We start from the raw sequence: 16,155 nt of genomic DNA, 5'->3' as shown, positions 1-16,155 counted from the left end.
TTTACAATCCATCAGCGGGCAAGTTGTCACATGATATTAATTAAATTCTGACATTGTGATTGAAGAAAGCAAAGGATTTCACCATCCATCTGCTACAATGTTGTCGTAAAGCCTACATGATATAAGCAACTAAAAATATATTTATTTTACAAGAAATATGATCAAAAGCGTCGTTACATTTGCATAGATATTTAGGTCAAAGTAAAATGATAGTGGGGGTTCTAGAATACAAAGCTGTGGATGGGTATAAAGGGGTAAAATCATTAGTCTTTCTTAGTTTTAGCCTGAGAATTGTAACTCTGCAAAACCTGACGTTCGCTTTCCAACAAATGAGCGCCATATAAAAAATAAAGCTTTCATTTACATGGAAGCGCTGGTGATTTAGCCTTGACCTTACATTAATTTACTGGTTTGAGTTTAAAGGTACGAACTGATTGCTAGACGCCCGTTATTACAGTTTCGCTCTAGATTATCATTCCTACTGTGATAGCCTTGGCTGCTGACTCTATTGTGTAGACTGATTTCGTCAGCTCCTCCTACAACACAAACAACTCGCCAGTTGACCAGAGTGATATAATTGAACTAGTGAATATCATTAGTGTTACATGCTACGAATTTTTGAGCCTCAAAGTTGTGGATTTGAGTGCAGGAATGGTGAGGACGTATTTACATGATACGCAGGAGTGGTCACACGGCTTCCAATTGTTCGTAGCTGACAAGTTCACATGCTACGAAGAAATTGTTGCACAACTCCGCGTTTTCTATACTAACCTGTTGCGCTTTTAGTTACAGCGGGGTGCATATTGTATATTGCGGCTGACACTATTAACATGCGTTCAAGGTCAAATGTGTGGGAAATTTTTCTTTCAAATTCGGAGTTGATGTCGTCCCCCTCCAATGTACAATGACTATTTATAGCATCTGCCATGGTTGTACACAGCGTCATTTTTTTCTCTTCGGCCATCTATCATTAAATAAATGTTAAACGCAACCACTAGGTCGAGTATTGTGATAATTAACTCCTCTGAGAACAGAGCGTTCACCATTTTAGAAATTAACTCCAAATTTAAAAGAAAAATTTTGACATTTTATAATATTGTGTTTGGACATTTTAAAATAAACGTGTTTTAAAATATTTTTAAAACACGTGCGTTGAAAACAGAGCTGTGTAGGGATGCTTTAAGGATGTAATCAATGAATACGATGAAAATCCAACCACTGATCGCAAAGAATTGTGCAATAATATGAATATTGATGTTTACATCATACGCAGTACTTCGTTGTTGATATGATGTTTTCGAAAATACCCCCCTTGAATCGGAGGTTTGAATCACTTCAAACAATTGAATATGCGACGTTTGAAACCATTTACATACTACAAAGATGAAAAATACGACAAAAATATGTAACGTGTAACACTAGTGATGTCAGCAGTGCATACAGCGGTAAATATGCTACAGATAGGCTGAACAGTTACCTACCTTAACACGGTCCCAGGCAGCTTCATCGTTCGGTTCAATCTTATAGAGGGCATCAGAGATGCCGGGGAAAGCTGAACTAGCGTAGGAATCGGTGGCACTTGGTGCAAAGACCACATGCCTGCAACATTTAGCTCGTGTATTGCAAAATATAGCTCATATATGGCAAGTATAGCTCATGTATAGCAAATAAAAGTATGGTATAATAAATTAATAGCCTGGAGAGCCCATATATAGCGAGTATAATATGTGTATAGCGAGTATAATATGTGTATAATAAAACAGTACAAATATAGCGTGATATAGTAAGTATAAAACATATACCCTGCAGGATAAAAATATTCGATGGATTTAATAATTCGCGGGTTCACGTCGTCAAATCCGCAAATTATTAAAATCTGCGAATAATTAGTTTTATTTTTAACACAAGGGAGAATAACTACTACCTCAAACTAAAAACTAGCCGCTAGGCAGAGTTAGTAAACGTAGCTGAGTTCCAAACTTTTTTAAAATCTCCGCCGAGGCATTGAGTTGAGCCCATTGCCAATGCATCATACTTCTTTACCAAATTTTTCAAGGTTGTCACAAGTTATTTGGAATTCGGCAAGGCATCTTCATTGAAAGAAATCTCCTGCAGTTCTTTACGTTAAAAAAACTCATAACTTACTACAAGTTGTTGGTTCACCAAAGGCCTCCAAATCAATGAACATTCATGAAAACCTTTGGATGCTGCCAGAAATTTATAGCTTAGCATGATCGACATAAAATTATTAGCTAAAAAAAAACCTAAACACGTGTTATACGCACATAAAGGTTTTACTCTATTGCTAGCTCCTTTCACGGATTAATTTATTTGCGAATGTGTTAATCCATGAATAACTTGATCCGCGAATATGCTTAAAAAGACAATTTCCACGAAATTTAACTCGGCGAATAACTTCATCCTGTAGGGTAGTAAATGCAGTGATGTATATGTATAGTAAGGAGAGCCCATATAAAGTAAGTATAATATGTGTATAGCGAGTATTATACGCACGTACCTCACATGTAAAGCGAATAAAGTACATATATAGAATGGTATAGTAAGTATAAAACGGAGAGTAAATGCAGTGATATATATGTATTGAGGGTGTGCTAGATATATAGAACGGTATAGTAAGTATAAAACGGAGAGTAAATGCAGTGATATATATGTATTGAGGGTGTGCTAGATATATAGAATGGTATAGTAAGTATAAAACGGAGAGTAAATGCAGTGATATATATGTATTGAGGGTGTGCTAGATATATAGACAGCTATGAAAAATATTTATCAATGTGTAACAAAAGTATGCTAGATGAATAGCAGAAACAAGCACAGGCACAGAAACAAGCACAAGCCCAGAAACAAAGTACACAGTCGGTGAACAGAAACCTAAACAAACAATGTCAGCTGTTTCTAGTGACCCTAAGCTTCTTTGTATGGTCATACTCACTTGATATATTTTCTGGTGAGAATTCCTAGGTCATAGAGGAACGCTCTCTCTAAAGCCATTAGCTGGTCGTTGATTCTCCTTACCTCAGCCCAACTACATTGAATAACGCAGTCATTTACATGCACAGCTTATTTGAGCTATTATAATCATGAAGGTGATCGTTTAGAACTGCTTACGGTAACCACTGATGGGCCAAAGGCTATCCAAACATGACATGACTTCAACTTACACAGCTCTGCAGCATAACAGAAGCTAATATTGCAAACTTTTATAAGGGTGCATTAAATGTACGTCTTTAATACAAAGATGAAGTCACTTAGCTGAAACCTGAGGTGTGTTATATAACAGATGAGAATAATTCTACACAATGTAAATATTTTGCTGTGATTCTGAGGACTAGAGCAGGAACATTTTACGCTTCCACTTATCTCTCAAAATAATCGGCGTACTAGTTATTGTTATAAACTAATCAGGTAGGACATAAAGTGTGTCAGTCAAATGGATACTGCAGCGGCTATCTCATAACTCCAGGGTGGCCAATAAAACACCCAGGGTGGCCAATAGATAAGACTCTCAACATTGCTATTTATAGAATGACCTCATGACCACAGCAATGAGGAAAATTACCACGAATGGCTGGCCTACCCCTCTATTTGCTCCTAGTAAATACAGTATCTCAAGCACGGCTGATCATAATGGTGTATGTGTTACTAGTGATACTGAGCTCGTCTAGCAATGGCTGCAGACTAACATAAGCTTCGCCCACTATAAAAACGTCAGACATTCATGTAATAAATAGAAAGCATGGCTGTCACCTCACCTCGGGTCTCCGCTGAGTATGCTGGAAACCTTCTCGTCAAACTCACTGGCTCTGGAGCTGAACTTGGTTATTGCTTGTGACAGGTGATCTGAACAAGTAAACGCTGACAGGTTATTTAAACATTTTTTAGGACTGAAGAGATCAAAGTCAGGCAAGACTATCCCTAGAATATATGATAATCAGTCATTAATGTATTCATTTTTGCACAAATTTTACCAACATGATGTAATTGGAATTGCTTTAAATATATAATAGAAAAAAAGCTCTGGCATGCACATCTAACGATAACGAAAGAAAGAAAAGCCCGAGTACCACCCTGAAAAGTGCTTTCCCAGTGTGTTATGTCAAGGACTAGTGTTGTAGCATTAAATGTATGCATTACATTCTGTAAAATGTTTTGCTTTTGGTATATAAATTTTAAGTCAAATGTCAAGCACTCTTTAGTAGATATCTGTACTAGCGTACATAAACCACTCAATGGAGTTGCCTGACCACTAGTAGGCAACTCCAATATTCACAATTGGTTGAGCATCAATTATACGCATGCAGTATGCGCAAAGCATTTCTGCACTTCAAACGTATAAGATTTCCCACCTTTCCAGATTTAAACTATCATACTGATGTAGAGAGCACTATAATTGAAAATTGTTTCAGAACTCAAACAGAAATGGTTCTAATTAAGCCTGCTTTGCATGGATTCCATAGTTTAGCGTCAAGTAGGCTGTACCAACAGGTTTTTAAAGCAATTACATATCTTAACTAGCCACATAGATTGTGGAAGAACAATTTCAGAGCACCTAAAAACATGCTGCTTTTATGATTTCATTTTTCAGAAAAAATAAGACTTGTTACTTTGTAAGCCATTCTCGTCTCACGTCTCCATTCTCGTCAAGTCTCGTCTCCCTTCTACACTTTACGACCCACAATGAACTTCATGTATCACTTTCATGTCTCTTGTAGCGTTTTGTGAATTGTATGTGAACCAGGCAGTACAACCAAATTATTTTTTATTCAAGCAGGCTAAACCGCAGAGTGCATACAAATTCATATACAAAATAAGGTTATAGATTTTAGTTATTAGCGGTCAATGGAAGGTGTGGGATTATCTTGCTTGCTATAGTTAGCTCTGATTTTCTATATCAACTTAAAAATAAGCTAGATGCAGGAAACCCTTGGTGACATCACAAAACATTAGAATATGTCGGTGGACTACTTGTCTTTTTAACAGTTTAAAACCCAGAAATTTTTCACATAATATATTATTTTGTTACTAGTAAATGTAACTTAGCTCATAGATACACACTACAATATTTATGTGACAAGAATAGTCGGGGAGAGATAATTACCATTGTAGTCAATTCAATCCCCTTTTTATAATATTTATGTTTACAAGTGCATCCCGCAATGCGAAACAGACATGTATTTCTACTTGATACTTCGACACCAGTTCAGGAACAACGACAAGTTGTTCACCTTTGACAAGTCAAACCCTCAGTTGTATTTATGTTTACGAAAAAATATGTTTCTATATATTCCACCTGCCAGTTTTATGCTAGTCCAACAAGCTTTACCCGACCTACTTGATATGAATTCATGCTCATTTGAGGTATTAATTAAAACAGATTCTCTTGAATTTAGAATTCCTCTATGACGCCACTTTGAACCAAAAACAACGCTTTTTGCCGCTGATTAAAAACAGCATGTTGTAAGGCTGACTATTTGTAAGTGTGGCTGTTGGAGCAAAAGTGACAAACAGCCACACTGAGGGCTTTTGCAAAAATGAAAAATACAGAAAAGTTTTTTGATTTGTATGTCTGCCCCAGACAGCATCTCAACTGTATTTCATTGGCAAAAGAAAGCCTGTTGACAAACAGGACATCTCTCGTGAAATTATAAGGTGCGTTTTGTAACAGAGCATACAGATTGATGCAACTGTTTTGAGCATTTTTGAGTGAATGTTTTGAGCTATTTTGTTTTTCAATGACTACATCCTGTTGTCTTTCAAAGTGGATGCCAAGGTCTCAGTGCGCTAGAGCCACAGCTGCTATGTATATAGACATCAAATCTGATAAACTAGTTATTTTTCAAGTTTATCTTTTTTGCATATCTCTTCGGAATAAAATTACCTATTCCTACATGTTCAAGGCGGTAATCAGTGTGTGCTCATTTTTAGTGTAATTTTTATTTTGTTATAATTAACATATAAATAAAAAAATTTACCTATCTGTTTAAAAAATATCCTACTACACTTGCCTACAACTCCTTCTATATGTAAAATACATGATATTAGACAATATTAATTAACAAAAGGCAAGAACTTCATTTCAAAAACCAAGTTTGTAAATGCCAATTTCTGAAAAAAACTAGGCAATTAAGCCTTAGCACCTGTAAGTTTAGTTCATTGATGTAGAACACAGGCTTAACTACCTACCTACCTGCACTTATTTATAGCCAGCTCCAGGCAATATACACTTCGGCTCAGTAAACGAATTAGTCAATTTACAGTTGTTATGAGTAGACGACTTCCCACGTTATCTGCACAAGCTAATCACTATATTCAAAACTCACCGAGTGACTTGGATAAAGTAGCATTTTTCTTATCCAGTTCAACTCTCACACCAGCGTTCATTGCGTCGTAAACTTGCCTCAACCTCACAGCATAGTCGCTGACGACAAACGGAATCATAACAGAGTCGGAAAGGCTTCTTATCATCTCGGTAAAAAAAGAGGCTAATGCCTTGTGATAGAGGAACTGCGGGTCATAAAGTTCAATAGCTTGGAATGTGTCATATGAGGTGTGATAGAGGGGGTAGTAAGATCCAATTTTGAGCTTTTTCTGTAATTCATCAAAAACATTCAAACGTAACTCAACAGTTCCCTGGAGTAGAACAGCAGTTGATAGCGATAATATAAAAGGTCACACAAATGTGTTTACCCTTGTAGCTTGAAAATGCCAATAAATATAAAAAAACTGCTGTCAGAATTATCAGAGTTATTTTGCTGTTAATAGCAGTTTTCAAGTCAAACAAGGAAAAGCTGCGAATTTAGTAGCAGAACATCTGAATCATCAAATAGTTCAGTTTTTAATATCATTTTTATATTTAGCTCTTAATAAATTAAGCAAATGTAAAAGAATCTTTTAGTCGGCAGCACTGAAAGTTACCTAAATCTTCAGAAGCGCACCAAACATTAGCCAACATTCAGGGTACATCGTTGTGCTACTGACCCATAAATTGTTTTGTTTTACTAACTAGCCAATCAATTCCTATGTAAAAAAGTGGGAAAACGTATTACTAAGGAGTTTAACTGTAAAACATTCAACAGAACTCAAACTTTGCTAGCAGCCAATCTTTGTTCAAAGTTTAATTTCTAAAGTAGTTGGGAATAGACTTAAAGACTACCTTATCATAGTAGTAGACTACATCCATGCTTGTAATTCCATGTCTGTGATAGAAACCGGTGTGATCACTCCCTGAGCCAAGATCACCAATGCTGTGGACAGATAAGTCTAGTAAGCAATTATAAAACTATATTTTTCTAAAATGAAATCTTGACTTAAAAGTTTAAAAAAGAACATAAGAACTTTTAGTAGTTATGATAAGCTTCTGCATCAACACGCGTGCCAGTTTGTTGCGTGCCAGTTTGCTGCGTGCCAGTTTGTTGCATGTGAGCGATACTGACATGCTACCTATTAAAGAAGGTCATTATTGAGGTAAGAAACGTAGGAGCATACGTGGGTTTAGCATCCGGGTCATCCTTATCAACCGTAGCATCGTACCACTGTTCATAGAGGTTCTGGCCTCCTGGCACTGGTATCTGCAATAGGCTATTGTCAGTACATCGAAAGTCTATCTGGCTACCGACAGCAAAGTTAGGCATAGATTATACGGGTTTGTACTTGAATTGAAAATTATCAAATTTGAAGAGTATTGGCAACATAACTATTTATATAATAATACATCACTTTGAAAAGCTTTTATAACAATTTAAAATAATCAAGAGCAAAAACGAACAGGTTATATCATAGAAGGGTATGAATAAAACAGACATATTATTAAATTGTTAATTTTATTCTTTGCAAACTTTCCGAAAGCTTTGATAACTTAAAACCTTGTAAACTAGAAAACATGACCCTTCACCACATAGCACTGCATTCCTATACTACGACAGACAAAGAAATCAATAGATAAACAACTGTATAATATACTCTTTTTGCTCAGATTGGCTTTTACAAAATAGTTTATCTGTTCGTTATTTGTGAGTTTATGCTGGTGCTACAGGAAGGCGACCACTAAGATAGAAGACTAAAAGTGCTGCCAGAACAAAACTAATATAGCTCATACTGATAGACAGCGACATACAATAGACTCAAATTCCTTATCGATGAGATTCCCAAGAGCTAAGGAGAATTACAGACCACCCATAATTATATTAGTATCGAGTAACATTTGTTCCCATGATGGCTATAAGGCCATCTTGAACAGAGTTATTCAAAAGCTTTAGTCAGCAAAAACGGTAATAACTGTATCTTTACTATAATAATAGTCATGGCTGTTCGTCTGTCCAAAACTATATTTGGAGGTTAGGAAAAGAAAAGCACTGCACAGGAATCGAACTCAGATATTCAGCTTATCAACCCTCAAATGCACCACTTAACTAACTCGCTACATTATGGAATAACTGTGCTGCTACTTATTACACCTGATGATCTTTCTCACGGCGCAGGGAACTGCCTGTGTAATAGCACTAAAATTGATTACTTTTAGTTAGTTGGATAGATATCAGCTCGATGACTATAACAACAGGAATTCCCGCTTGTCGATGACTTAAAAGTTTTAGAATTTAGATTGAGACTAAGAGTTAAGAAATTATTCTTGATTAACGTAAAGTTGTCTGCCCATACCGATTTTCCTCTACTATATCGACTTTGATGCTACTAAAGCTAATTTAACTACCCAAAATGCATTGGTTGTATCGTTGTCTGATACGCTTCTAGTTTTTCCTCACTTGCACGACGATAAAATGGTGAAGGTATACGCCGATAGACATCCGAATACCAATATTTGTGAACCTTACTAACTAGAGAGGAAGTATACGCAATAGAAATAATGTTTTTTCTGTTTGGCTTTTGGTTTCATTAGAACTCAGTAATACACTATTAGTAAGGTACTGTTTATTATTTCTCTGCTAAAATAGGTAGAGTGATAGTTGGCTTAAATAGGATGTTAATTAACTGGCAGCACCTCGAATAATCTTGAACATATCAGGAACACGATACGAATCAGCACTTATTTAACATGGCATGTATTTAAATATTGAATACATTTATAATTAAATATATTATTTAATGTGTTTAATATTGAGTAAACATACTGCAAGTTTGGTGCAATCAAGAAAAGTACAGTAATTTGATATTGAACAAATTTAAATATTGAATATATTTATATTTAAATACATTATTCAATGTATTTAGTAACGAAAAAACATAGTCGACTGCAAGTTTGGTGCAATACCCAGTAACATCATAATGAAAATAAACCTGTAACACCTACATAATAAAGATTCTACTGCATGCGCTTTAGGTGTATCGAATTAAGATCATCTAAATAGTTGTCCCTAGACACTACCATTGCTATGAAGAGTCATGCTTCAACAGAAGGAGACAACTCCTTTAAAAACCAGCTAGAACACCTTATAAATCAGTCTGCAGCTTATGAAGCCTTTGAATGACTGTTAGACTCTTCCTAACCGCTCTCTGTGGCACTGGTCATTGTCATTTCGTTAATGTTAAATTATAAACACATATTTTGTTGGTCAATACGTATATTATAAATACATATTGACCAACAAACCTACATTGACCTAGAAACTATGCATTCTATGTGCAAAGACACCTAAAATACTTTGTACAATTCTAAATTGCATCAACTGTTGGTGGTCTGTCTATGCATTAAAAACTTTCTGACGGCAAAAGTTCTCAGTAAATAAATATAAAAATAGTCAGTCACTGATGAATTATAGATGGTGGCTGGTACAAAGCTTTGCAGAGTTGGGACATAGAAAAACCTTGGTGGCTCACTTTTATAAAACTATTTACTGGTGTTTAAAACCTTTGCATTGTTTTGTGTGTGTTTTTATGTGGTACTGAAATAGGAAAGGTGAGTACGAGAACACCATATGCACTACTAACAGAAAGACATGTGAATATTAAATTACATGTGACATTGTGAGTAAAAACTTCTCAGGCATCAATGGTCAAATAATAAAAAAATAGGGTTCAATACCAAAAAATCTCTTTTGGTACTTTATATAAACAAAACTAAACTCATTATGAACATAAAAAGGAAAGGGGTGATGTTAAAAGATAATAGAAAATAATTGAGGACAATTTCACTCGAAAATAATTCTCGAATGCTGATGTCAAATATCCGTATGGACCAATTATAGTAAGAAATACATACCATTTTAGCCGTGTCATACATAAGTTTGTGAAGGAGAGGAGATGCTCCAGCCAGTAGATACTGGTTGTAGACCACTCCGCTGTCGCAGTTGAGGTAGACAACAGCTCTTGCTGCCAGCAGTACCTTCACTTCCTGCAAGATAAGCATACATGTATAAATGTCTAGAGATAACACAACTGCACAATTTGAATGTTTTAGCCTGTGCTCCAACAGACTGAAGAATTGGTTCCCACACTACTTAAGTGTATAGCACTTATTTTTAAAGCAAACTTACAGGAAGTACTTTATAGATAGCTTCTGTAAAAAAATTTCAATTTCAAAAAAACTTCACTTTCTTGGTGCTGATGATAAAACCAAAGGCTTGCAACAATTTGCTAAGCAAATACTGCTAATAATAAGATATTCTATATTTAGCATTTCAATTTGGCAACTTTGTAGTCCATTTTATGAAATATTTAAATCGTAAGAAACATCTGTGCAACAGAAGAGCTAGTCTATAGCCTGATACAACAAGAACATTGTACAAACCTAACTGAGAAGAGGATTAGGGTGAAGTAGCTAGAAGTAACTAGAGTGGCTTCACTTGATGTTCCCACAGATGAGCAAGGCCACAACCGGAGCAATATATTGAATAGTTAGTTAGGTCTGGTTCATATTGGACACTTTACAATTCTAGCACAAGCCTGTCACAGCTCACATTAGCCAAGCGAGGAAAAAAGGTATAACCAAAACAAACATTTCCATTTATATCATGTTTATATGTCATGTCTCGATATCTGCAAAAAAGCTCTGACAGTTTTCTGTTAGTTTGAAATCCACAAATAGTATGAAGCATACTATTGGAAGCGACTGATGTAGGGGGGGGGTTGTTTACTCACATTTAACCAGTATATTAAATTAATGATACCGTACTCACGCCTAACCATTCTATTGAACCAATAATACCGTACTCACGTTTAACCATTCTATTGAACCAATGATACCGTACTCACGTCTAACCATTCTATTGAACCAATGATACCGTACTCACGTCTAACCATTCTATTGAACCAATGATACCGTACTCACGTTTAACCATTCTATTGAACCAATGATACCGTACTCACGTCTAACCATTCTATTGAACCAATGATACCGTACTCACATCTAACCATTCTATTGAACCAATGATACCGTACTCACGTCTAACCATTCTATTGAACCAATGATACCGTACTCACGTCTAACCATTCTATTGAACCAATGATACCGCACTCACGTCTAACCATTCTATTGAACCAATGATACCGTACTCACGCCTAACCATTCTATTGAACCAATGATACCGTACTCACGTCTAACCATTCTATTGAACCAATGATACCGTACTCACGTCTAACCATTCTATTGAACCAATGATACCGTACTCTTCTCCATCCCAGCTCGCAAATATGATGGTTCTTCTTGGTCTCCACCCTGAATATTCACAGATAATATCATATTTTAGCAAACCTGCATGCGGTGTGACCATCTGTCATGCAGCACATGTGATTATACAGTCATACAGTGACTTCTTACCAGTTTTCATAAGCTTAGAGAAAACACGGCTTGTCTCCATCATTACTGCTGTACCACTTGTAGCATCTACGGCTCCATTCATCCATGCATCTCTGTGATTCCCCATGATTACATATCGGTCTGTAAAGTCATTATTATGGATTATATAAGATTGAGAATTAGTATACAGTCGTACTTCGACATACGAGAGATGTCAAAATACGGGGAAATTTCCGAGCAAATCTTTGCTTTGAGATTTGGGACAATTTTAAGATACAAGTATGTGAAACGCTGCTTACGAGAACAGCATCGCTCGACTGTTCTTGTCAAATCAAAAGAGATTTCAGAAAACTGACTGAACGTGAAAATGAGTCTAAAAACAAGGAAAAAAGGCAAGCCGGAAGAACATAATAAAAAAACCGCGAAAGCACAATTAGAATTAAGTTTAGTGTAGGATTAAAATTGATTTTAAGTGTGTGCATAATACGCCAAAGTCATTCAAGTTAAACTTAAAGTATATGTTATGTAGCGCCACATAAATGTAGGGCACTAAACGTGTTGCCATCAAGCGTCTCCCTCTACCATATGTCTTGAAAGTAGGAACTTTATACACTAATGCACACAATTATGTTTCATTTTATTGCAGACCATAACCATTGCAAAGGCATCTGTTATTTTGTGAGTGCAGGTGGCAAATTTGACCAACCAGAAACAAGTTTTCCATTGTGATATCATGTTTTTAGGTGGTTTTTCAGAGGGTGAGAATGGATCGTCTGTATTTAATTAAATTAGACAGGAAAACTCGATTTGAGATATGAGAGAATTAACACATGAGGTTTGTCTTACAACGCATTAAGTTTGTATGTTGAGGTAGGACTGTAGTACTATATAAACTCATTAAACAAGATTAAGTAATTTTTTGTTGGTTGTTTAAGCATGCGGTCAAGTACTGATTACTCCAGCTTTAACATTCTTAGCAAGTATAACGACAATATAATATAAGTACTCCAACACTATGAAACTATAAGTACTCCAACACTATGAATTATAAGTACTCCAACACTATGGAACTATAAGTACTCCAACACTATGGAACTATAAGTATTCTAACACTATGAAACTATAAATATTCTAACACTATGAAACTATAAGTACTCCAACACTATGGAACTATAAGTACTCCAACACTATGGAACTATAAGTACTCCAACACTATGAAACTATAAGTATTCTAACACTAAGAAACTATAAGTACTCCAACACTATGGAACTATAAGTAATCCAATACTAAGAAACTATAAGTAATCCAACACTATGGAACAATAAGTAATCTAACACTATGAAACTATAAACATTCTAACACTATGAAACTATAAGTACTCTAACACAATGGAACTATAAGTTCTCCAACACTATGGAACTATAAGTACTCCAACACTATGGAACTATAAGTTCTCCAACACTATGGAACTATAAGTACTCCAACACTATGGACCTATAAGTATTCCAACACTATGGAACTATAAGTACTCCAACACTATGGAACTATAAGTATTCTAACACTAAGAAACTATAAGTACTCCAACACTATGGAACTATAAGTAATCCAATACTAAGAAACTATAAGTAATCCAACACTATGGAACTATAAGTAATCTAACACTATGAAACTATAAATATTCTAACACTATGGAACTATAAGTATTCCAACACTATGGAACTATAAGTACTCCAACACTATGGAACTATAAGTACTCCATCACTATGGAACTATAAGTACTCCAACACTATGGAACTATAAGTACTCCAACACTATAGAACTATAAGTACTCCAACACTATGGAACTGTAAGTACTCCAACACTATGAAACTATAAATATTCTAACACTATGAAACTATAAGTACTCCAACACTATGGAACTATAAGTACTCCAACACTATGGAACTATAAGTACTCCAACACTATGGAACTATAAGTACTCCAACACTATGGAACTATAAGTACTCCAACACTATGGAACTATAAGTACTCCAACACTATGGAACTGTAAGTACTCCAACACTATGGAACTATAAGTATTCCAACACTATGGAACTATAAGTACTCCAACACTATGGAACTATAAGTACTCCAACACTATGAAACTATAAGTACTCCAACACTATGGAACTATAAGTACTCCAACACTATGGAACTATAAGTACTCCAACACTATGAAACTATAAGTACTCCAACACTATGGAACTATAAGTACTCCTACACTATGGAACTATAAGTACTCCAACACTATGAAACTATAAGTACTCCAACACTATGGAACTATAAGTAATCCAACACTATGGAACTATAAGTAACAGCATTTACTAGTATCTAACTTGAGAGATCATTGAAATTGGCTTTTACCTGGCTCCTCCGAACCTTCAATTATTCCAAATACGTTGGTAATATTTCTTCTCTCATCCTTGTTGTTGTTCAATATCCGAAATTTCCTAAAATATTTTTCGTTCCATATATTTGACCTACTTGAACGGTACCATATATTGTCTCACATTGCATCACAGATACAACTGCATAAATCATCAGCAATAACAATAGGGACATTCTTGACTAGTTAACCAAATTATTGTAATAGTTTTTACGATAGGTTTGATGCAAGCCTTCATGCAACTTTAACAAATAATAAAATATTGTTATGTGAGTACTGTATAAAATTTTTACTATAATATTAACCATGCCCATTGGTTCGTCCATTTTTCTCTCCGAAACAACGCTAAAAGTGTTATGAAAAAATATTATTGTCAACAGGATTCGAACTCTCAACTCTTGGCTTGGTACACCAACACTCAAACCCCTGCACCAATCAGACACCTTTTAACCTTTGACTACATGGGTACGATTGTTGAATAAAATAAAATAGAAAAGCATTTTAAGATTTTACATTTTAGATAACGCTGGTTTCGAATACAACTATAACCTCTTAGTCGGTTCTCTAACTGATATACGACAGAGCGAGTGTGCATTAAGCGGGTCATAAATATTTCTATTACTGATTAACCAAAAAAATTAGAAAGTATTTTTGTAAGAATTGCTACTGACTTGTTGTCTTTTAATTCCCCTCCGTATCTGTATGTTATACCATCAAGTCTTCCCTTCCAATCGTCATTAGCAACCTCGTCACCACCGAGAGCTTTAAAGAAGTGCTTTGCGTCGAAATACCCGATAGGCTGGGTTGGAATGTTAGGAATGAGCTTCTCGTCTCTCACTTGCTCCACAGACTTTCTTATGGCATAATCTGTATTTAGTAAATAATATATCATCAAAAACTTTGGATGCCATTTGCTCTGCTTCTAGAAATTTGTGGTTGAACACTAAGTAGTAAAAATATTTTAGTAGTCAATATATTATTTTTTTTAAACTGAAGATTACCCTGTCAAGAATTAAACAAAATCGCATATCTACTTTTGGCAAATACTACAATCAAATATTAAATTGTCAAAACATTTGAACTTAAACAATAATTTTGAACGATTGTTTCTGCAAAGGCCGAAGTAGACCAAAACTTTTGATGATAATTTTAATGTTTGTAACAAAATAAAAATATGACAAGACTCATTTTATGCTTTTAAAATCAGCCTTACAAATTTTTGCAAAATATAGAACAATATAAACAAGATAAGAACTAATAAAACAATGGTAAAGCCAATTTTACACCGTCACTATTATATTATACCACTGACATTATACTATATTTATAATTCATGCATAAGCATCTTCACAAGCATCTACATGTACTTAAGGCTCTTGGCACTATTTATTTAGAAAAAATAAATAATGCCAATATAGCTCAATGCTGTCAGCGCTAGCTATGACCTACATTGGTTCTTCAAAGTTGTTGGCGCTAGTCATGACCTACATCAGTGTTATTCAAAGTGTTTGCCCATAGGCCTGTCAAATTCTATATTAGTATTGCTAAAAAATGTTTGTATTCTTCGCTTTTTGTGACGTCATTCTATTGTTGTCTGCCATCTTTATGGACAACTTTTATTGTTAAAAACACGAAGCTTCTGCAATTAATTATTGCAAACAATGCTTTTGTTTGCAAATTGTTTGTTTTAGTATCAAAACAACACCGAAAAATACTATTAATCAAGAGAATGACGATCGTTTTCTACAAAGATGGTGGCTTTTTCGTGGACGAGCGCATGTGCAAACAGGGGGATGACGTAAAAAAAACAATGGATTCATAATGACCTGTTCTGATACTGATGAACGTTTTTGATATTAGTAATGGTCCAAATCGAGTTTATTCAAAATGGTTGGTAGTGGTGATTAACTATATTGGTATTTTTATGGTTCTTGCGCTAACAATAACCTATATTGACAG

General features: G+C 35.1%; 1 protein-coding gene across 2 annotated transcripts in view; it reads right to left on the bottom strand.

The window, feature by feature from the left end:
- Positions 1–120: 120 nt before the first annotated feature.
- LOC137385794 (putative N-acetylated-alpha-linked acidic dipeptidase) overlaps positions 121–16,155 on the bottom strand; it is a 37,367-nt gene continuing 21,332 nt past the window's right edge. For both annotated transcript variants that reach the window (XM_068072357.1, XM_068072356.1), the window contains exons 7-18: positions 14,868–15,063; positions 14,175–14,260; positions 11,792–11,911; positions 11,607–11,689; positions 10,235–10,366; positions 7,507–7,589; positions 7,175–7,265; positions 6,342–6,609; positions 3,774–3,861; positions 2,954–3,046; positions 1,482–1,599; positions 121–536 (exon numbers count right to left, since the gene is read on the bottom strand). In XM_068072357.1, coding sequence (XP_067928458.1) covers positions 465–536; positions 1,482–1,599; positions 2,954–3,046; positions 3,774–3,861; positions 6,342–6,609; positions 7,175–7,265; positions 7,507–7,589; positions 10,235–10,366; positions 11,607–11,689; positions 11,792–11,911; positions 14,175–14,260; positions 14,868–15,063 — 1,430 coding nt within the window. In that variant the 3' untranslated portion in view covers positions 121–464. The remainder of the gene's footprint in view (positions 537–1,481; positions 1,600–2,953; positions 3,047–3,773; positions 3,862–6,341; positions 6,610–7,174; positions 7,266–7,506; positions 7,590–10,234; positions 10,367–11,606; positions 11,690–11,791; positions 11,912–14,174; positions 14,261–14,867; positions 15,064–16,155) is intronic.

This window comes from Watersipora subatra, chromosome 1 (assembly GCF_963576615.1).
Source record: "Watersipora subatra chromosome 1, tzWatSuba1.1, whole genome shotgun sequence".
NCBI classification, from domain to species: domain Eukaryota; kingdom Metazoa; phylum Bryozoa; class Gymnolaemata; order Cheilostomatida; family Watersiporidae; genus Watersipora; species Watersipora subatra.
Note: the sequence above shows the minus strand (reverse complement) of the source record. Positions and strands in the feature narration are given on the sequence as shown.